We start from the raw sequence: 23630 nt of genomic DNA on the forward strand, positions 1-23630 counted from the left end.
AGATGAAGCGTTACAAATCACTAGATTTCATACTTGGCTTCTCTCGAGTGCAAACGTGTTGATGTTTTTTCTAATTATAGGCCCTGGAAATATGCTAGAGAAAAGAAAACACTTAGAAAGAAAATCAGCACCTGCGTAATACCTAAAGTACGGCCAACGAGAAGCGATACCAAATGTAAACAAACCCAATGTCATGGGTGAACCCATCTGACTTTGACATATTTTGGCGGGAGAACGAGACATTACGACAAATACACAAGATGGGAAGAGACAGAATATATTGTCAACTCGATAGTCTTATCGACCTTTTGTATCGCCGCTAGTTGGCCGTACCACGGTAATACTATCATACAGTATTGTAACTTCATATAAACGGACGAAACGCGAGCTTTCCTTCGAAATTCAAATCTCGGTATGCGCTCGACATGCAAAAGTCGGGGGTGTCGCGAATGTGCCACGGTAATAAACGGATGTGTTGTTTTTGAAACAGTAAGCGCTCTTTTTTTATAAAAATAATTAGGTACAACTACCTATTTATACAGGGTGTTAGGTAAATAGGTTTATAAGCTGACACTAGCCCATGTTAACATATTATGCATATAAATGGTATGGTGAAGTCAGTGATATCATTTTAATTTGTTTAATTTTCATACAAAATAAAATTTATAAAATCAGATTTGTATGAAAATTAAAATTATTAAAATGATGATTTCAATTTTCTGACTTCACTAAGTATACCATTTATATGCACATGTTAACATGGGCTAGTGTCGGCTTATAAACCCATTTACCTAACACCCTGTATTAATCAAGAATTCTGTACGCCTCAGTCGAGGCACATACATTTTACGGTCGCTTTATAAGATTTATTACTAAATCTTAACACAAACATAATTTTTAATTAAATCTACTAATCACAAAACAACATGCATTTTATCCTATTTCATTCAGTAAGTTATTTTGTTTGTCAAAATAAAATAAAAAAATACAATCACAAAATACATTCACAAAACTAGATAAAAATTCTAAGTAGGCAGATGTAATGAAAATAGGGTCTGCAGGTGGGCAGCCCTATTGCATGTTGTCATACCGTGACGTACCGCGCGGCTGTTGACATTTATTTCAAAAATATGGCCGAGTTGGAATACTGTATAGATAGTATTACCGTGGCCGTACTTTACACGATAATAATTATTGCAATAACTAGGTATGTCCTATTTTAGTACAGCTCCTATCTCAGATATTGTATAAGATTTCAAATTGAGAGATCAAGATTTGATGGTGAATAGATAGAGGAAACAACGTTTCGTAATATACAAAATGCACTTCACGTGTTTACTTTATCGCCAAGTATTGTTTGCTTAGATCTCACCTTTTCTGGTATATCTATAAAGATGTCTACAAAATGTAAAACGGGTTTTCGGAACAAAAGCCAAACACAAGTGCCTGTTCCTGGACAATCAGGAACCAGTCATTACGAAAATATCTTCCATCTTTCCTAGATTGCAGACCCTGACATGAATACCTATACGAAATCGTGACTACGACCGGTATTGCTTCGATTTTCATCGCGTCGCGTTGCGCGGGCGCAAGGCGCAATGCAATCCGTGCCCGTAGCTGTCATCGCGGACCTAAAGTATGCGTTTGGTTTATTTGTGCGCATAGCTCCGTGTTACGTCACTCTCACGGTTGATCTAGCATTGTTTGGTTTACTAAATCGTGTAGGAATGACGCCGAATACTAATTCATCATTGGTAGAGTTGACGAAGAACTTTAAGACGAGAAAATGCATAGGTGTTAGTAGGATTGTAGATCGCAGAGTGCCAGTGTCAGAATGTTAAAAGCATTTTTTTTGGAGTAAAGTTAGGTCAAGTATTGATATCATCATAATGCAAATGATTTATAGAGCTTTTAGCTTTAGTTAAGGCTTTCTTCGACTGTATGAAGATTTCAAAGAATTTGTTGTTTTCATTAAGGTAGATTTGTTAAAATCATTTTTGTAACATCATGGTTCTGGTTATGTACTGCTGGTTGATAATTTTCCCAAAATAAAGGAAAAATACTATAACTAATAATAAAATTCCGAATCTTAATTTGTTTGCTACAGCTCAACTCGAGGAATATTTTCTACATACGTCAAAGCTCTGACGTATTTAAAGCTGTCTTTACTTTCATGCAGAAATGAATTTGCTTCCGAAAATACAAAATGCGAAGTGCAGTAGGAGTTCCTCCGTCATCGCCGTAAAATTAGTTGTAAGAATTACTAGTACATGACGTCATAGTGACTAAAAGGGATTACGTATTTCAAACTACTTTGTTTCCAAATATACTCAAGAGTATAAACGTCTCTATTAGTTCATCGTGCATATAAATAAACTGTTATTATTACCTACTCTGTTCTACGAAATGAAGCTGCCCAAAAGCTCCTATCGCGCTGTTTTTATAGCGGAGTCAGTTACCATCATTATTTATCATCATTTCAGCCATAGGACGTCCACTGCTGATCATAGGCCTCCCCTAATGCTTTCCACGTTGATCGATTGGTAGCGGCCTGCGTCCAGTGCTTCCCTGCTACCTTTACGATGTCGTCGGTCCACCTTGTAGGTGGACGTCACACGCTGCGTTTTCCGGTACGCGGCCTCCATTCCAGAAGCTTGTTGCCCCATCGGCCGTCAGTTCTGCGTACTATGTGCCCTGCCCATTGCTATTTCAGCTTGCTAATCCGTCGGGCCAGCTACCAGTTACCAGCAGTTACCAGCAAAATCAGACAATTTTTTTGAAGTCACTAACCTGTGCTATAACCCCTACAGCTTGTGTTTGGAGTGGGTTCACTACAAATAGTCCAAAGAATGATAGGATTCGAACCAGCGTTCCTCGGAAATCTAGTCGGCCAATCCGTCAACTACATCTTTCCGCTATTGTCGCCTCCTACATTGCAAAACTAATTTATTTATTTATTGAGGCATACCAACAACATTACATACAAAGTAATTATATGAAACTAATTGAGTTCTCTCGTTGTCCCCAGGTTCCAACACAACAAAATCTACACATACATCGGCGAGGTGCTGGTGTCGGTGAACCCGTACAGAAACCTGGACATCTATGGGCCGCAGCACATGGCCCAGTACCGCGGCCGGGAGATGTTCGAGGTCCCGCCCCACGTGTACTCCGTGGCTGATGCCTGCCAGAGGGTGCTCAGGCAACAGGTCAGGATCCCAATAGATTTAATCGTTCGTTTCAGCCAAATTTCAAACGTCTACTGCTGGACAAGCCGCCGCAAAAAGGTATTGAGTATTGAAGCCTCCTCCCCCAAGGATTTCCTTCTACATCGACCGGTCCTGTGCTACCCGCATCCAGGTACCGTGACCAGCCGGGCTAGGATGCGCGATGTGATATTATGCTCTTATTATCGATAATTTTAGACGTCAAAATGTATGGGCAAAATCGATAAAATGGCGCGATAACCATTTATCGCAGCGCGCATCCTAGGCCTACAGATCGTAATCAAGTAGGAGGTAGATTTAATCACCTATCCAAAAATTTTGCTTTAGTAAAAGTGGCAGCGGGTAAGCTAGTATCTGTCGCCGAACCCACTAAGGTGCAGTAAATTCTTGTAGCAAGATAAGAAGATAAGTTAAAAACAATTGTTTGGTGACGCCTCAGGGTGACGCATAGATACAGGGACTATCTCTACGACATATAGTTTGAAAACCCTTTTTTTTGCACGTCATGTTACTACTACAAAATGTTATCTATCACGCATGAACGCTATTATTTCAAACATTACATAAATCTAGCACGACGTTACTTTAATTTTAATACGACAATACATCGCTGGCTGATCAAGAGTTCACTTTGAGGCGGTATCTCTTAAAATAAATAATTAACAGACCGTAAGTCCTGCGGGCAAGTCATCAATGTTTATTGCCGTTATAAATAACCCTTCGGCAGTTCGGTGCGGTTATAAAGGACTGCTGTAACCCCAAGTGTCACTTACAGTAATTGATTTTACTTCTACGTGTAAATCACTATGCACTTGTGTAGTAACTTGACGACCGAAGACTAATCGTTAAATTAGCAGTCAGGTCCTGAGGTCTTGCACCTTTAGCCTAACCGCAGACCACCGACTTTTAGTTGGCCGATAGTTGAGCCCGATTCTAATTGGTATGAGGAATCGGCCGATACCAAATCGGTACCTATAGTGTGCGCAATTTCTTACATGTCCATACTGATTAAATGCCCGACTAAACTATCGGCCGATAAAAAATCGGTGGTCTGCGCCTAGGCTTAGGGATGGGTGGTCAATTCTGTTTCGCTTCAAAACACCCTTGAGACAAACTTGACCTTCATCGGTTGGGTTTTTATTGCCGGTTAAGCTGTAGATCAAGGCCATGGCTACACAGGAGTTGCAGCAGTGGGAATAGTTCCGTTACAGAAATTGATTTTACTTCAGGTACGCGTAAATCATTGTGCGGTACTTTTTTTTAATCCACAACGAGGAAGCTCTTGGCCTGTATCTCACCTGATGGTAAGTGATGATCAGGCCGAAGGTGGAGTTGGTGACCGAAGACTGGCCATTAAATTAGCTGTCAAGCCTGGTTTCCCTAAAGTGGAGAAAAGATGAGGTGAGAGGAGATGAGCGGCAAACCTGGCAGGTTATTTCCCCAAAGTGAAAGGAGAGGAGATGCCTAAATAACGAAATCTGATTGATTATTCAAAACACATCTCGTCTCCTCTCCGTCTTTGTGGAAACTGGGCCTAAGTTCCTGAGAACTTACGTGATTAGGAGCGCGTAGTCAATTCTGTTTCTCTCCATAACTAAGTACCTCCGTTTTCAAAACAGCATCCATCAGTCACCCTAAAACATCAAGTATGGTTCTGGATATGACAGTAACGTGTTATTACCGTTCGTTCCCATTGTTTTGAGTCGTCGTGTTGCGTGAGCGCAAATGGCGCGAGTCCCGTCGTAAAGCTTGGTTTATCACTGCCTGTTGGCGGAGACCACCCGTGATTCTGCCGTAACTAATACTAAAGTTGATTGGTTTGAAGAACAAATGTACAGGACAGTTTTTCATTCATACTCGTATACTGCTGACACGGTGCTTCATGAAACAATAGGTAGTCTTTTCAGCCTTTTTTACTGGTATAAACCTTCTTCAGGTTAACAGTTAATATCACAACACGTTCAACCACCCAATAAAAGTTATATTTCTTTCACGTGTAGGTGGGGTTTTTCTACGGTACATACTTACTTTTTAACCTATTATGAGACGCTATGTTTCATCGTCATCATCATTATCATTTCAGCCACAGAACGTCCACTGCTGAACATAGACCTTCGCCAATGATTTCCACGTCGCCCGCTATGATGCTATGTTTCTAGATGTAATAATACATAAAGTATATGGTGTTTGAAGTGTTACTAACCATGAACAAATCCACAGGGCCGAGACACATGCGTGCTGATCTCCGGAGAGTCAGGGTCGGGCAAGACAGAGGCCTCGAAGTTCATCATGAAGTACATCGCCGCCAACACTACACAAGTTCACAGAGAATACATCGACAGGTAAGATTCATGAATTTGTTTTACACCCCTTTCAAAGGGGGAAGTTTCGTCTGTCGGTTTCAAACCACTACTGATCTGAAGATCAGTGAAACTCCTAATTTTTCAGCCAGCCTATTATTGACTATGCAATGCGCTCCTACAAACAAGTCACAAGTGTGAAGGGTCTACGTAACTTGCCTAAGTTAAAGCTTTAACAAGTTTTTATCTTTTGCTTGACACTTTATTTTGATCGTGGAGAAGCTAACACGATCTTGAATCGAACTTGAACAATACATACTCGTAGCTTAGAGATTCTTGTATTATGAGATGATGTCTTGTTATGTCACATTACTGCGGGGTTTCTTAGCTGCATCTGCGTATTATTACGTGTTTCAATTAAGCATATTGGATGGAATAGGAAGTGTACCGAGGTTTTTACGTAAAAATACACCCCGAGATAGAAAACTCAATATAGGATATTACACAAAAAGCCCCACGATGTAGGTTGGGTTGGGACTGGCCGACGCGAGATCCGTGGAACACTGGTTCGAACCCTTTCGCTGGATTATTCTGGTGAACCCACTAATAATAAAAGCATATTTAGCTTACCACTAGGGGTTACCGGAACCGAAAAAGTGGTAATATATTTTACTAATTATTATTATTCTCCTATTCCAGAGTAAAAAACGTGCTAATCCAATCAAATTCCATCCTCGAAACGTTCGGCAACGCGAAAACGAACCGCAACGACAACTCCTCACGCTTCGGCAAGTACATGGACATCCACTTCGACTACAAGGGAGACCCGGTGGGCGGACACATCAGCAATTACCTGCTTGAGAAAAGTCGGGTGGTCAGCCTGCAGCCTGGAGAGAGGAACTTCCACGCTTTTTATCAGGTAACGAAACCATCGTCTTTTTTGTTTTACTTCTTTATGTTTGCCTTGTTTTCTGTTCCTATTCCTGTACGTACATTGCGTTCTCCCTGCTGCCGGACTTGTGGTCTCCTTTCTCCTCTTGCATCTCCGTCAGCAGGAGTGCGCCGTGACAACAGAGGGCCCCCGCTGAAAATCAGTTTCGAGACAAGCCCTGGCGGTCTTGATGTATGCTGATTTCCATAATGAGGACGTCCACTGCTAAAAATAGGCCTCCCGATCAATTTTCATAATGTGGACCGACTTCATAAAGGTAGCAGAAAGGCGATGGATGCAAGCCGCTACCAACCGGTCAGAAAAAACTTCTTAGTTCCCATCGCTGCAACTCCTGTTTAGCCAGGATCTACAACTTGACCGCCGCCAATATAAACCCGACCAGTGAAGGACAAGTTAGTCCCAGAGTAAAGTTTAACTGTCATTGAATCCGCAACCAAATTAATCAGAAAAACGTAGAAGTTTGTTCGACTTCCTCCATAACGATCGCTGTTTCATCAGAAACCTTAAAGTATGGCTTACAGTCTGCAATTAAGATCCAAAATATCGATCCAACTACGAGTACAAACTAACTATCAGGTGTATTTAAAGACAGTTACAATTATTTACTGAAAGAAATACCCATTGTTGTGAATGTGACCTTCAATCGACTGAACACCTTTAATGATGAATAAATTACACAGTACAGGCGCATTTGCATAAAAATCGTGCTATCTACATTAATTTGTTGTAGTAGATATTAATAATAATGTTGGTAGTGCAGTAGTAACTTTCCATGGTTTGGCTGAGTATCGTCGTAACTTAATAAATTTAATCGTAAATTGGTTGCACAAACGAGCGTTGCTGAATTATCGATCCTAGAAGACCATTGCTGTATTAATGTGTTAATTGTTATCAGATTTACATCAAATGTGGCGATAACAGCGAATACTGTTCGAACAATACAAAATGATAATGAAAATTGTAATTGATTATAACAAGCTAATTCATAACAATATGATCGCGTTAAGTTTGATAAGAAATATAAAGTGTAAGTATTCTATTCATATTGTAGAAGAGCCTAACTGGACTAAGTATAATTGCTCTTGCATATCGTTTCACGCAACGTTATAGAAATAAGCTCTTTAGTATTCATAATTTCGGACATGTATTGAAGCGCGGGTTGCCCTGTCGCAACGCTGATTGCGCGCGGTCACGCTAGCGGCCGCTAATATCCTGCCATAATGCCATAAACACAATTTATGGATCAAATAGCGGCTCCGCCCTTCATATGCCAGTCAATTTCATAAAGAATACCGTAATTTTTGTAGCCATATAAAGTTGAATGAACTGAGACATTAGATGATGAATTGTACGAAACTTTATACGATGTTAGGAGGTATACTTATTCCAAAACTGTTATCTCACTTGAGAACATTGATTCGACAAAATGATACCCCTCAGAACAAACCTGGTTTCACTGGTTTAGTTTTTTTTTATTGGCGATTAAGTTGTAGAGACGACCAAGGATCGAGCTGCCGAGCTGGAGACGCGTGATATGGAGGGCCGACCCCAGATAAAATGGGGAAAGGTCAGGCAAAGAAATATAAAGATGTAGTTATCCTGGCTACACAGGAGTTGCAGCGGAGGGAACGAAAGGTGGGAATAGTCCCGTAAATCACTCACGTTAAGATTGCATAATGACAGGTCCATCTCTAACTACTAGGGCATCAATTCACTCTGTCAAATTCAGTAGTAGGGCATCAGATAGCGAAACAATACGCGCGGTGGGCGAGTTTACAAACAACGCGGCGGGAAGCCAGCCGTCAAGCCAAACAGCTAGCCTAATGTCAACAACGGCGCGTGCGCCGATGCTCCGCTCTTTATACAATATTTTAGGCTTGGAATAGAATAGTACCCGGAACTGGCTATAAATTTATAACGGCGGCGTCGTATACTAATACTATAGATTCTGAATTATTTTCGTCGATTTTCACAGACTCCACTCTGCCAGATCTAGTCTCATTTTGCCTCCCTAGAGCCTACAGCTCAATATTGTGTGCTCCATCGTCTCCATCTAGCTATTCTCTAGTTGTAGTGGTGGCATAGAAATAAAATATTTTGAGGGTGATCCGATTTTACCCGACTACGGCAAAGCAAAAGGAGGGTTATGATTTTGACAGGCTATGTATGTATGTATGTATGTTCATCGGTTCCCACGTAACTTCTAAACTACTTATCAGAATTCGACTAATGACATATCATTAGAAGCGTTTTAATTGTCCGCTAGTTATAGGCTATATGGGGTTTCACAAAATCTAATGTGGCGCCCTCTAGCGGACAAAACATACAGAGTAAAAAAATAAAGTTAAGATAAATATGCCGTTTTGGTCCCATCTATGTAGAAGTGTTTGAGTAAGAAACTGTGGACCAATAAGAAACCAGTAGCAAAGATAGTAAGTAACTGTAGACTAATTAGGAATGAACCAATAGCAAAGGAATTCCATCTTTTCGTGGGAAAATTGTGGATCCAATGCCTGACGATTTCCCGTATCAGAGGAATTGGCTGACTGGTTGAGAGATATACGGAAACGCCGTTAAGAAGTAATAGTTACTATTAAGTCATATAGCCCCTGGTTGGCCTGTCGTTTGGTTAAGTAGGTACCGTTTACTAGTGTTCCGTATATGTAACGATTCTGTGAATAGTATTTGCTGTATGTAATCGATAGTCTTGGATGTATTTAAACAAGCATGGAAAAATTTGTATTACTTTAGTCACTTAAGTAGTAGTAAACTAGACAATAGGTAGGCATTAAATCACGTTTAACAATAGACACTGACAGTATGTCTATGGATTATTTGCTAGGGCTATAAACTGTGACTAATGGCCTACTTGTGGTTATAATTATTGACCGAGAACCGCTGGTTCAATTGTGAAGTAACCAATGTGGTTGGTAAACTGATACTCTTCGATTTGGTTTTGTCTAGCTGACAAAGGAATTTATATTCACTACTAGCGGCCGCCCGTGACTTCGTACGCGTGGATCCCGTTTTACCCCCTTTTCCCGAATTTTCTTTGCTATTAACCTCACGGAGCCCGAGACCTTTCCAACGAATGCAAAACCGTTGAAATCGGTTCGTGCGTTCTGGAGTTATAGCGTCAGGGAGGAAAACCCGACTTATTTTTATAAAGTAGATATGCGCGTTAGCAAACCCATTCAAGAAAGCAATTTTATAATGCATAAAAAAATATTTTAAATTCAAAATTAGACGCCGTTTTATAAAGCTCTAATATAAAACGAGTTTATGGCTAGAAATAAAAGGGTAGATAGCAGAAATATAAAATGATTTTTTAAGAATGAATCCACCTGGCAGTAAATTTTTAAACCTTTATTACGATCAAGTATACATACGGTGCCAAAACACTAAAAATAAACTTTTCTAAACTTTTTGTTTCCCAGTTATTAAGTACAAACAACAACCACACAAAGAAGTTCGGGCTGAATTCGAGCGCAGTGTACAAGATCCTCGGCAGCGAGCGAGCGACCGCGCAGGATTCTAAGCTCTATTCCGTCACGAATAGTGCCTTTTCTGCCCTGGGCTTCGCGTCGTCCGTCGTCGATGACATCTGGAATATTGTCGCTGGAGTTATATTGCTGGTAAGTTGGTGAACTGCAGGCGAAAGATCGTAGCTCAATAGAAATAGTGCTTTGATGATGGTCACCAAAGTCAAGAAACCCACGCTGTGGTCGTTGATGGATGGGTGTTGGGTGATCATTTTGACCCATATGGTCGTTTATTGTGTTATGATTGGGGTTTCTCTTCCTGGGATTTCTTTATTTAAAGCATGACAACATTGACATATTAATAAAAGAATTTCAGAAGCCTTATGTCGCTTAACAAACATACATAATTCGTGGCCTTCGTCATTACTAAAGACTGCAGTGTCTCCTGCAAATATCGCAATAAATGTACCTAAAAAGATTTACAACGGTATTGTAATTCACTTTATCTTTTCAGGGCGAGCTAACTTTCGCAGAGACGCCAGACGGTCAGCTCACCATCGGCGGTCCTCTCCGCCAGTGTGTCTCCGCTCTAGGAGTATCCGAGGACGCTCTCCGCACTGCCATGGCGGGCCGCGTGCTGTCAGCCGGCGGCGAGCTGGTCAGCAAGGAACACAGCCTGTCTGACGCTAACTACACTAGGCTAGCGCTGGCTAAGGCGGCTTATGACAGGCTGTTCACGTGGATAGTACAACAGGTGAGTTAAAGAGACTCCATACGGTCATCTAACCATCAGTGGGTCTCTCTCCGCCAGTATGTGTTTGCTCTAAGAGTGTCGGAGGATATCCTCCTCCTGGTTAATAAATTTCATCTTTATGAACACTTCTACCAAGATTTAAGTCCCGCAACATGTCGCGAAAATAGTAGATAGTAGTTTTAGCGTTCCGCCAACCACTACTTCAGCGGATGTGTTTATGTGTCAGCTACACACTGCGAGCATTTTTAGTCGAATTTTTGAAGCCGTGATATCAGCAGTAGCACTTGGATCAATGTCAAAAGCCATATGTAAATGCAGGAGTGCAGCTAAGTGAGAGTTGGCTGAAAGACTGCTCTCGTCAAAATTATTTATTTGTCAGTTCATTAAAAGTAATTAAGCAAATAATTTTGTCCCCAGATCAACAAAGCGATCGACGTTCCGTCAGGCACGTACAAGAACACACTCATCGGTGTTCTGGACATCTACGGCTTCGAGATCTTCGACACCAACAGCTTCGAGCAGTTCTGCATCAACTACTGCAACGAGAAGCTGCAGCAGCTGTTCATTGGTGAGTCACAGACCCACACTCATTTGGCAAAATAAGGGGGAACCTTGAGAACATTATCATCTAAATAGGGAGAGTGATAACGAGTAGCGAAATGTCATTAGCAGAAATCGATTGCGACAAGCCCAAGATTAACTATTTAAATGACAAGATTGCATGGATTCTACCTGATTTGTTCCCACATATTTAGAGTTTTATTATTTGGTGATGATGAGATTGACAGAGGGAACTGGGTTTCTGCCACCACTTTTTCTTGTTGTCCAGAAGTGGTTGTAGGGCAGCTATATTTTGTGACGTTGACGACCCTGCTATTCGCCTGTGGTGCCAACTATTGAGCGCTACCTAATAAGTAGTATGATTGATGGAGGCATGTACTCTTTAGTCCAGCGGTCGAGGGAGTTTGTATCTGCATTCTTCGTACTTCAAATCTCGCAAGTCACACAACATAAACTAGAATTATAAAGAAATCGCAGTAAGGGACTATAGACTTGGCACGACTTTGTCTAGATTTCATTATTTTGTAGAGATAAACAAGCAGCTCCATCGAGACTTGGCAAGTTTTTTACAGAATGTTTTTGGTGGGATCAGACAGTCTGATACCCACTCTGTTGGGCTATAAATTGTCGCATTATAACTGTATAATTAGGTGTGTTTAAGAAGTCTTTCCCTTCCAGAACTGGTCCTAAAACAAGAACAGGAGGAATACGCGCGCGAGGGCATCACGTGGACGCCCGTGACGTACTTCAACAACCGCGTCATCTGCGAGCTCGTGGACGCGCCGCATCAAGGCGTCATCGCCATCATGGACGAGGCTTGCCTTAATCCCACCAAGGTACACGCGATATACACCCTTATAGACCAATCCAACCGGGCTAGGATGCGCACCGTGATATACTTTATCGATCAAAATGTATGGGTGAAATCGATAAAATGGCGTGATAACCGCTTATCGCGCCGCGCATCCTAGGCCTACAGGTCTTGTCTAACCGGAGAATTTGCTAGAAACCGCACCCGGACTGTATAAAAAAAAACCGACATTCGTTCGTTTCAGCATCTACTTGTGGATACCATCTAGGTGCCTTCCGTGACCTTCACCGGATCGTCGGTCCACCTAGTGGGAGGCCTGTCCACACTATGTCTTTCGGCCAGTTTTTTCTGCCCCAATGGCCATCAGTTCTACGAGCCCTGAACCCCGCCCACTGCTACTTAAGTTTGGCTATTCTGGGGCTATGTCAGTTGCTTTGGTTTCCTTGCGAATGTCTTCATTACTGATTCAATCACGCAGGAAAACTCCGAGCATAGCAAGCTCTATAGCCATTTGGGCGATCACCTTGAGCCTTTTTATAAGGTCTACATTAAGCGGCGTCTCAATTCCGTATGTCATCACTGGCAACACATACTGGTCCTTTATGAGGCTGAGACTCGCCAAAAAAATTTATAGTTTTATTCAAATGTGTCTCTTATTTACCATGTAACTAAAGATGATAATCGTCTGCAGATATCGGACAAGCAACTGCTGGAAGCTATGGACAAGCGCCTGAGTGGACACAAGCACTACACATCGCGACAGCTCGCGCCCGCCGACAAGAAGCTCAAGCATGGCGTCGACTTTAGGATTACGTGAGTTTTCTGTTACAGATTTGCTTTTGTGGTACATGTAAGGAAAGCCCTGTAACTGTCGCAGGCAAATTGTATGATTCCGCATTTTACAAACGGCGTCGTCAGTTTAAAAACGCTCGCTGTTCTATGAAATGCCGAAGGCAAATTGGCGACTCGTTCAATTGATAAAATTTCGACTATGATTGTTGCAATAGGGTGACCATCATAAAACACATGTTAGACAAATCAGACTTAATTTCAGAAATCAGGTAGGTATCTATTCAGGTAAGATAAACCTAAAATACTAGCTACTCCTAAAGTAATTAAAATATTTTCGTAATAAAAACAACACTAAACTAATTTAAACTATTGACGTACCTATAGGTAGGCTATGACATAAGTTTCGATAGTCAGTCCTTTAATTAAGTCTTACATTCTAATTATACCTAGAAGAAGTCTAGAAGACAACACAATATTTTTTAAAACCAATAATATTCCGCAGCAGTCCTCCACCAGTCCGAGCACCAGATTCCATTGTCACCTTAGCGTTTTTACGTGCCGGATAACCTCAAAAACTATTTCATTTTTCCATAGCTTTTTCACTGCTCCTATTTGTGAATCGTAAAATATTTTTAATTCACTAAGTATAATAAATGTCTTTTTTTGTGAAAAGTCCTTTGAATACGTAGAATTTGCACTGTTTTCTGTATCACAACACCACGACTCGACGCCATTTTTCTTGTTTTGATTAGCAGCGCCTCGCGTGGTAAGAAAAAGAACTAAATACTTCAGTTTGCCGCGGCATTTTGTAAACAGCAATTGAATTGGCTATCAAATGTTTTGGCATATTATAAAGTGCCCAGGCAATTTACATTTTGCCTTCGGCATTTCATAGAGCAGCGAGCGTTTGTGAACTGACGACGCCGTTTGTAAAATGTGGAATCATACAATTTGCCTGCGACATAACCATTGCATTCGTCTGAGCATGCTCAAGAGGATACAAGGCTTAAGGCAGCAGATAGACTGAAGTGTTCTATCAACATAGCTCTAACTACTGAACGGATTACGCTGAGGGATACAGAAAGCTCGCGCGAAGACATCTGCTAAAAAATAATGTCTAAAATTCCTAAGGATAGATCTGGGATCCAATGAGCCATTCTAGTCCACACGGACGAAGCCACGGGCGGGGGATAGTCACGTATATGCGTGATTCGTACAATATGGCTTGCATCAAAAAATCGTGAAAATATTTTTTGCTCTGCACCTATTACTCGTAGCGTAATGGTATATAGCCTTAATCGATAAATGGGATATCTAACACAGAAATTATTTTTCAAATCGGACCAGTAGTTCTTGAGATTAGCGCGTTTAAGTAACAAACAAACTAACTTCAGCTTTATAATATTATTATAGATGAAAGAAAAGAAAGTGCCTTGGAAAGAGCTTATGTACTGAATAAACTTATTTCATTTCATTTCACTCTTGCTCACCATTTCAAACTATGTTTATTGTCTTTCTTTCCAATGACAGCTCGTTGACTCAACACATGCCTAAATTAACTTCATTATAGTTTTAACCTTTATAATTCCCAGGCACTATGCCGGCGATGTGACGTATGCCATCACGGGCTTCATGGACAAGAACAAGGACTCGCTGTGGCAGGACCTCAAGCGGCTGCTACACTCCTCGACAAATAGATCACTCGCCGACATGTGGCCTGAGGGCGGCACCAACATACAGAAGGTATACATCATGGTTAACGTAGCTTAGAACTTCCTGCTTGAACCCGTGGCGCCGGCGCACCAGTGTCCAGTGCGCCGTTAGCGGACGAGCCGAGGGGAATCACTATTCCCCTCGAAGCTGGAGAGGCTCGCCCAAGAGCGAGCTGTAGCCTGAGACGGAGCCGAGGGCGAATGTCCAATAGGACAACAACTCGCGGCTTCGTATCAATGGCCCTGGAGGACACCGTCGGGTTTTAGTGGGTAGGCCCCGCCCTCCCGGCGTCCCACGTAACACACCGACTGACTGTCCCCATCAGCCAGTGGGCATGCGCAAAGCATTTCCCGACGGAAAAAAAGGATTTCCTGCTTGACGCTTTCATATCTATTTACTTAGCATTACTAAACATAGGACTCCCTGTGTCCCTGCTCAATGGAGCGATGACCGCTAGGCACCTGGCAGCACCTGGATACGGGACCATTCTCAACTCGTTCTGACCGCTGCATTTCCTGCGAATCCAGGATCAGCTTGACTGTCAATAAAAATCCATACAGTGAAAGCCAAGTGATCTATCTACATGGATTTTGGCTGGAAGCCAAGTGATTTATCTATACTTGCTGAACTGGCAGAGGGTCGAGTCTCTGGTGTCAATGATAAATGTATTCCATTTATCAGCCTTATACTAAGTAGTGAATGTTGAACAGTTTACACTTGTGACGTGACTTATACTTTTCTGTGGTTTTCAGACATCAAAACGACCGCCGTCAGCTGCTACGTTGTTCCGCAACTCAATGGCTGCATTAGTAACCGGACTGCAGAGTAAAGAACCCTTCTACGTGCGCTGCGTCAAACCCAACCCGTTGCAGGCGCCCAACACATGGGACGACCAGCTGGTAATATGCACCTTATTACAATAGTGTAGAGTTCAATGTTTGTGCTATTGTGTAGTTGTGAAAGAATTGGTCTTTGGTTGTCCCTAACACCTGGGATGATCAGCGAATATGCACCTTATTTTACTGACGTAGAAATTGATGGCTGTGATTTATTGATTCTCAATATGTCCTAAGATATCGAACTGAATCGCATGCTAGACGCTTTACATCTAGAATCGTCGCCAACTGTAGAGCCAATTTGTACCTTCCTTCCATCAACGTAAATGCTTCCAAAAAGAGGGAGTGAAAGAAATCATGATAATAATATGTGATGCAAGTACTAAAACACTCAGTATTCGGTATGGTCTAAAGTCCGGTCGCCGAGCAGATTTAAGTTCGTCCAATGACCCCAAGCTACCCATCGACTGTGCGAGCGCGGCAGCAATATAATTACGCGCAAGCGATAAGGATGGGTAGCTTGGGGTCATTGGACGAAATTCTATCTGTTCAGCGAACGGACTATAGTTTGTAATGTAATTTTGTATTTACTATCTTAATTGAATTAATAATAAATAAATTCTGGCCGCAGGTCCGCCACCAAGTAGCCTACCTAGGCTTAGTAGAGAACGTGCGCGTGCGCCGCGCCGGGTTCGCTTCCCGGCAACGCTACGACCGCTTCCTGCGCCGGTACAAGATGCTCAGCCAGTACACCTGGCCCAACTTCAGGGGGGACAACACTAGAGATGCTGTTATGGTGCTAGCGAGGGATCTACAGCTCACTGATGTCCAGTTTGGACACACTAAGCTGTTTATCAGGTATGCTAAATGAGCTTTATTACAATAGCAATAAGGTCGCTACCATGACAGCTTCTTACGCCAGTACACCTGGCCCTATTTCCACGGAAATAGCACACGAGACGTTGTTATGGTGCTGGCTAGAGACCTGCAGTTAACAGATGTACAGTTTGGACACACAAAGTTGTTCATCAGGTAAGCAAAATGAGTTTTATTAGAATAGGAATAAGGTCGCTAATTTGACAGTTCCTGCGCCGCTACAAGATGCTCAGCCAGTACACCTGGCCCAACTTCAGAGGGGACAACACTAGAGATGCTGTCATGGTGCTAGCGAGGGATCTACAGCTCACTGATGTTCAGTTTGGGCACACTAAGCTATTCATTAGGTAAGCAAAATGAGCTTTATTACAATAGCAATAAGGGCGGTAGCGTTACAGCTTCCTGCATCGCTACAAGATGCTCAGCCAGTACACCTGGCCCGACTTCCGAGGGGACAGCACTAGAGATGCTGTCATGGTTCTGGATAGAGACCTGCAATTGACAGATGTACAGTTTGGACATACTAAGCTATTCATCAGGTAAGCAAAATGAGCTTTATTACAATATCAATAAGGGCGGTAGCGTTACAGCTCCTGCGCCGCTACAAGATGCTCAGCCAGTACACCTGGCCCAACTTCCGCGGAGACAGATCACGAGACACCGTTATGGTGCTAGCGAGGGACCTGAAATAGACAGATGTACAGTTTGGACACACTAAGCTGTTTATCAGGTAGGCAAAATGAGCATTATTACAATATGAATAAGGTCGGTAATATGACAGCTTCTTACGCCGCTACAAGATGCTCAGCCAGTACAACTGGCCCAACTTCAGAAGGGACAGCACTAGAGACGCCGTCATGGTGCTAGCGAGAGATCTACAGCTCACTGATGTCCAGTTTGGACACACCAAGTTATTCATCAGGTAAGCAAAATGAGCTTTATTGCAATAGCAATAAGGGCGGTAGTGTTACAGCTTCTTGCACCGTTATAAGATGCTCAGCCAATACACCTGGCCTAACTTCAGAGGGGACAGCACTAGAGATGCTGTCATGGTTCTGGCTAGAGACCTGCAATAGGCTAGTTGCCTAAAAAAATTTTTTTAGTCCGTAATGTTTAATATCAAAAAATATTGGACACGTATAATTTTATTTGTCAATCTAACAAATAATTACATAGTTATGGTGCGTTGAAGTTGCGCACGACGTCACAACGTGCGGCATTTTTAAGCAAGCGTTGACGTCACGGGCCTCTTCTTATGAACTTTGAGGCGCTTTATCACTTTAAATTTTCATTAGTTTGAAAAAGTGAAAAATACGAGTAGAGTATTTTTTGATAAGTTAACTGACGGACTAATTAAAACTCTTGCTTTTTTACCCAGGCAACATCCCCATTGACAGATGTACAGTTCGGACATACTAAGCTGTTTATCAGGTAAGCAAAATGAATAAAGTCACTAACATGATCGCTTATTGCGCGCTACAAGATGCTCAGCCAATACACCTGGTCCAACTTCCGCAGAGACAGATCACGAGACACCGTTATGGTGCTAGCGAGGGACCTGAAATTGACAGACGTCTAGTTCGGACACACTAAGTTGTTCAACAGGTAAGCAATATGAGCTTTATTACAATAGCAATAAGGGCGGTAGCGTTACAGCTTCTTGCACCGTTAAAAGATGCTCAGCCAATACACCTGGTCCAACTTCCGCGGAGACAAAATCATGAGACGCTGTCATGGTGCTGGCTAAAGACCTGTAACTGACAGATGTACAGTTTGGACACACTAAGCTGTTTATCAGGTAGGCAAAATGACCTCTATTAGTATAGGAATAAGGTCGCTAACTTGACAGTTCCTGCGCCGCTACAAGATGCTCAGCCAGTATACCTGGCCCAACTTCAGAGGGGACAACACTAGAGATGCTGTTATGGTGCTAGCGAGGGACCTGCAACTAACAGATGTACAGTTTGGACACACAAAGCTATTCATTAGGTAAGCAATATGAGCTTTATTACAATAGCAATAAGGGCGGTAGCGTTACAGCTTCTTGCACCGTTACAAGATGCTCAGCCAGTACACCTGGCCCGACTTCCGAGGGGACAGCACTAGAGATGCTGTCATGGTTCTGGCTAGAGACCTGTAACTGACAGATCTACAGTTTGGACACACTAAGCTGTTCATTAGGTAAGCTAAATGAGCTTTATTACAATATCAATAAGGTTGTTAACATGACAGCTTCCTACGCCATTACACGATGCTCAGCCATTACACCTGGTCCAACTTCAAAGGAGATAGCACTAGAGATGCTGTTATGGTGCTAGCAAGAGACCTGCAACTAACAGACGTACAGTTTGGACACACTAAGTTGTTCATCAGGTAAGCAGTATAAAATGAATCTTATTAGCATGAGGAACAAGGTCGCGAACAATGCTCAGTATTGCTCAGCCATCAAGAAGAGAATCCTCAAATTTTAGCGTCTTTCGAACAGCTCCCGCTTTGCGTTTTTATTGGCAATACGACTGATTCTTATTCTAAACTTTCTCCCGGGAGAAACTTGACCTTTACTGGTTGGGTTTTTAATGGCTGGCAAGCCGTAGATCCTGGCAGGAGGTGCAGCGGTAGCAGCGACAGGTGGGAATAATTTCGGCTGATTCTTATTGGAATTTGCAGAGGTCATAAAATAGAAGGATGTTGTTTTCATTCCGCCTTTTCTCCACAGATCGGCGAAGACCCTCCACGGCTTAGAAGCGGCCCGAGCGGAACTTATCCCGTCCATTGTCACGCTTCTGCAGAAGTTATGGCGCGGCACGCTCGCGCGCATCCGTTACAGGAAACTCAAGGCAGCGCTCACCATATACAACGCCTGGAAGTGAGTAAAATAGTCCTTGTTACAAAGGTGTAAAGTTCAGAATGTTTTGGAGGTTGTTTCATTGAATAATAAAAGAAAAGAGGTGGATCCTATGATCCTAGTTTTATGACTAAGTTAGCATTTGTCACCACGCTGGTCCCTTGCAGATTTATGGTAAAGTACGGTCAACTATCAGCGATACAAAAGATCGATACGACTGACGAGTTGACAATATATTCTGTCTCTTCCCATCTTGTGTATTTGTCGTAACGTCTCGTTCTCCCGCCAAAATATGTCAAAGTCAGACGGGTTCACCCATGACATTAGGTTTGTTTACATTTGGTATCGCTTCTCGTTGGTCGTACTTCAGCTTTATGACGTGCAGTATTAAGTCGTAAAACTATTTACTCCAGTTTTCAGTAATTTTGCGATAGATGACACCTTCTCACTGCTGCTTTAGTGTTATTTTGGATCATATCCATTACTTTAGTCTTTTTTACCAAACGCCTTTGTTACATGCTGTGCTGATTGATTATAACGCCTCTTTCTGAAATTTTAAATTAATAATTTAATATTGTTTCCTCAGACGGTATCGCGTCCGAAGATACATAGCCGAGCTACAAACACAGTTACAACGCTACCGCGGCGTCATCAAACAGTGGCCCGCGCCGCCGCGTCGGCTTAACGTGCCGTTATTACAGGCTGCCTACCGTCGTTGGAGAGCGTACCTCACGCTCAAACCCATACCTAGGGATCAGTGGCCACAGCTCAAGGTAGTTACTTTTTTACCATTTCCCATCACACCTAAAGCCCGTTCTATGAGCACGTAGAATTTTGTCCAATGACCCCAAGCTACCCATCCTTATCGCTCGCGCGTAATTATGTTGCTGTCGCGACTGTGCAACGTGCACTCGTAGTGAGTGTGCGATCGCGACAGCAACATAATTACGCGCGAGCAATAAGGATGGGTAGCTTGGGGTCATTGGACAAAATTCTACGTGCTCGCAGACCAGACTATACCTAAAGGTATAGCGAGTACGGAGATATAAAGCCGAGTTGCAGAATGCGGCGTCATCAAACAGTTGCCCGCGCCGTCTTAACGTGCCGCTGTTACAAGCCGCCTACCGCCGCTGGAGAGCGTATTCCACGCTCAAGCCTATCCCTAGGGATCAGTGGCCACAACTGAAGGTATAGGTCCTCTTTACCATTTGAGCTAAGTGAGCTGCCACACTGGCGGATTGCAAGCATTTTGTAAGTGGAGCGATGACGCAGTGAACACGCCTCCGCCTCAAGTAGTGTATCGTTAGCTTCGAGTAGTGTATCGTTAGCCTGGAAATAGGTCATGCAAGCAACACAGGACCGGTCTCTGTCGAAACAAGTATTTCCACATCTTGTGCTGCTCGTATCCAAGTGCTCTTCGTCATCAGATATCGGTATTCTGAATGGAGGCCTCGGGACTATTCCCACCTCTCATTCCCACCGCTGCAACTCTGTGTAGCCAGGATCTACAGCTTGACCGCCAATAAAAACCCAACGAGTGAAGGTCAAGTTTGTCCCGGGGGAAAGTTAAACTGCCATTGGACCCGCAACGAAATTAATCCTGGAATGGAGGCCTGCCCACATTGCGTCTTCCGATCCGTGATCGCCACTCGAGAACTTTTCTGCCCTAACAGCCATCTACCTTACAGCCTTATCTTAAAGTCCATAACCAATGAACGTTGTCCACAGATGAAGATTTGCGCGGCGAGTGCATTGCGCGGTCGACGAGCAGAATGGGGCGCGGGCCGGCAGTGGTTGGGCGACTACTTAGCAGACGACAACTACAACGCCAAGTGCGGTGAGTGACTACGAAACTACTTCCTCTAAAGCCTGGTCCGTGAGCACGTAGAATTTTGTCCAATGACCCCAAGCTACCCATCCTTATCGCTCGCGCGTAATTATGTTGCTATCGCGCTCGCACCCTCACTGCGGGCGCCCGTCGCACAGTCGCGACAGCAATATAATTACGCGCGAGCGATAACGATTGGTAGCTTGGGGTCATTGGACAAAATTCTACGTGCTCACGGACCAGGCTTTACCTCTTGTATCTATCGTTGCAACTCCTGTACATCAAAAATCTACAGTAAAGCTTCAAATACACCAACGCGTGCAGATCGCCATCGCCGGCGCGATCAAAGGCCAATGACAGGTCGCGTGAACTGTCATAGGTCGGTTGGTGTGGTTGAAGCATTAGCCTAGTCGCAGACTACAGACTTTTTGTCCACCGATAATTGGTTTGGGATTTTAATCACCATGGACAGGTATGAAAGTGCGCACATTGGTATCGGCAGATTCTTTATACAAATTAGAATTGGGCCCTACTATCGGCTAACTAAAAGTCGGCAGTCTGCGCCTAGGCTTAGTCGCCAGCAAAATCTAAATAGTGCTGGCCCACGAGCCTTGATTAAGGTAATGAGGGCTATCGTTTTTAATTTTTTATTTAACAGATGGCACCACTGACAATTAAAATGACCCTACTATACGGTGGCGCCATTCTGCAAAGTGCGAATGAGATAGTCCTCCTACCGCTTTAGCGTTCACCAGTTGGCGCCAGTCTTCGACACTAGCAGTGAAAGCATCCTTACTCTACAATGGCGCCATCTGGGGGCTTAGTGCGAATTTACATCAAACGTCTTCGCTAGCGACTGCGTAAAAAAAGACATCAAATGAATAATGTATTGTACAGCGTCCCTGGTGGATACTTTCAAGAACTAAAATCTTCATAGATTTTTTTGCCGCACTCGCTAGCGACTACGTTCAATGCAAACCCGCAATAAGCACACTAATGAGCGCTAAAACGATAGCGCTCATTTAATAAACAGTTATGCAGTGTGACTGTTACGGCCGGTTCACACATGTCTCCGTTTTATCGTGTACGTTTTTTTTCGTCGATGGCGTATGTAGTTGTATGAGCGAATTCACACATGACACAGTATTCTGTATACAGTAATACATACATCGACGAAAAAAAAACGTACACGATAAAACGGAGACATGTGTGAACCGGCCGTGACGTGACGTGGTAATAAATGAAGTTTATAATAAGGTTATTTTTCCCCAGCCCTATACAAATCAGCGCTGACGACGCTACAAAAGTCGCAGCAGTGTGGTCGCGCGTTGTTCTCGTGCCGCGTGCACAAGTTCAACCGCTTCAACAAGCTGGCCGAGCGATGCTTGCTTGTAACCGAGACCGCTGTGTTCAAGCTTGATGCCAATACCTTCAAGCCGCTGAAGAAACCCACGCCTATTACTGAGGTGAGTCACTCTTGCAGATGTCAGATTCCCAACACTCTAATGCTGTGTACCCTATCGCTCAGCCCATAAATAGTCTATAATATGCACAAGTGGCGTATATCAGTAGTCGATGTCCTAAAGATGAAATGATAAAAGGAATGATTTTAGTCAGGGCCCAGTATTTCACCAGGCCTTAGGTTACTTGGCAGTCTCTGTTCAGCACCATTCGAAACCAAATAGTACCCATAGCAAAGTTAACGTAAGGTTTTAAATCGCCGCTAAACAAAAGTGGAAGACCTCTGACCCCCGGTCCGCCGTAGCGGGTTAAAGTGTGTTCTTTGCCGCTGCTCAGTCAGGACGAACGCTATGCGGGTTTAAAAAATGACCCGTGCATCGTGCCCCGGACAAGTATCGTGCCCCGGACAAATATCGTGCATCGTGCCTCGACGGCAGATCTCCTAAGTTATCAAAATGATTTGATTTGAACCGCACTAAAACTGAACTTGTTGTAATTTTTATTTTAATGTGAATTTTAATTAATTTTAATTTATTATTATACATACTTTTTGCCTCTGCGTACAAGGTACCCACTGAAAACCAGTGTCTTGGCACTTGGGAGTAAAATGTGACCTCTTTGGCAACATTTTTTTTCCTCTTTTCTCCATTGTTTTTGTATTTTTATTACTTTTTGTCTACTCACGGACATTGCCCGCGGGCGGCGTGACCGGAGGGAGCGGCGAGCGTTCGGCGAACGAACGAGCAATGTTCGGTTCGCGAGCGAACATAGAAGACGACGATCCTGACGCACTCTCTTCAACGAATTTGCACTAAACGGTTTCAATATCATTGTAAATTTATACCGAATAGACAATTAATTTTATACAGTCCACTCGTTACCGTCAGATCGGCGCGGTCCGCGTGATGAGCTCGGACGCGCAGCTGGTGGTGGTCAGCGTGCCGGCGGCCAACAACGACCTGGTGGTGGGGCTGGTGGCGCCGCGGGCCGACCTGCTGGGAGAACTGGTGGGCGTGCTCGCCAACCGGTACAAGATGTGAGTACATCATTGGAATGTGGGTTGTAATTCAATAGGAGTAAGGTTTTATTTCACTTGGTTGGTGTTTTCTTGAATTAGTAGAACCAGGCCTGTTCATCTCTGCGAGCTTACATCGAAAACAAAACAAGCACGATGGCACCTACAGGTTTACTA

At 43.2% G+C, this 23630-nt stretch overlaps 1 protein-coding gene across 1 annotated transcript in view; it reads left to right on the top strand.

The window, feature by feature from the left end:
* The window catches only part of Myo31DF (Unconventional myosin ID), a 56481-nt gene that overhangs the window by 31532 nt on the left and 1319 nt on the right, over positions 1–23630 (top strand). Inside the window, exons 2-17 of the mRNA XM_028316863.1 lie at positions 3029–3209; positions 5448–5569; positions 6227–6446; positions 9917–10114; positions 10476–10715; positions 11133–11283; positions 11955–12112; positions 12779–12900; positions 14472–14622; positions 15345–15491; positions 16060–16286; positions 19021–19170; positions 19736–19922; positions 20878–20986; positions 22250–22443; positions 23326–23474. Coding sequence (XP_028172664.1) covers positions 3029–3209; positions 5448–5569; positions 6227–6446; positions 9917–10114; positions 10476–10715; positions 11133–11283; positions 11955–12112; positions 12779–12900; positions 14472–14622; positions 15345–15491; positions 16060–16286; positions 19021–19170; positions 19736–19922; positions 20878–20986; positions 22250–22443; positions 23326–23474 — 2706 coding nt within the window. The remainder of the gene's footprint in view (positions 1–3028; positions 3210–5447; positions 5570–6226; positions 6447–9916; positions 10115–10475; positions 10716–11132; positions 11284–11954; positions 12113–12778; positions 12901–14471; positions 14623–15344; positions 15492–16059; positions 16287–19020; positions 19171–19735; positions 19923–20877; positions 20987–22249; positions 22444–23325; positions 23475–23630) is intronic.

The sequence above is a fragment of the Ostrinia furnacalis genome, unplaced genomic scaffold (assembly GCF_004193835.3).
Source record: "Ostrinia furnacalis isolate ACB-3 unplaced genomic scaffold, ASM419383v2 OfSCF5941, whole genome shotgun sequence".
In the NCBI taxonomy this organism is placed as follows: Eukaryota; Metazoa; Arthropoda; class Insecta; order Lepidoptera; family Crambidae; genus Ostrinia; species Ostrinia furnacalis.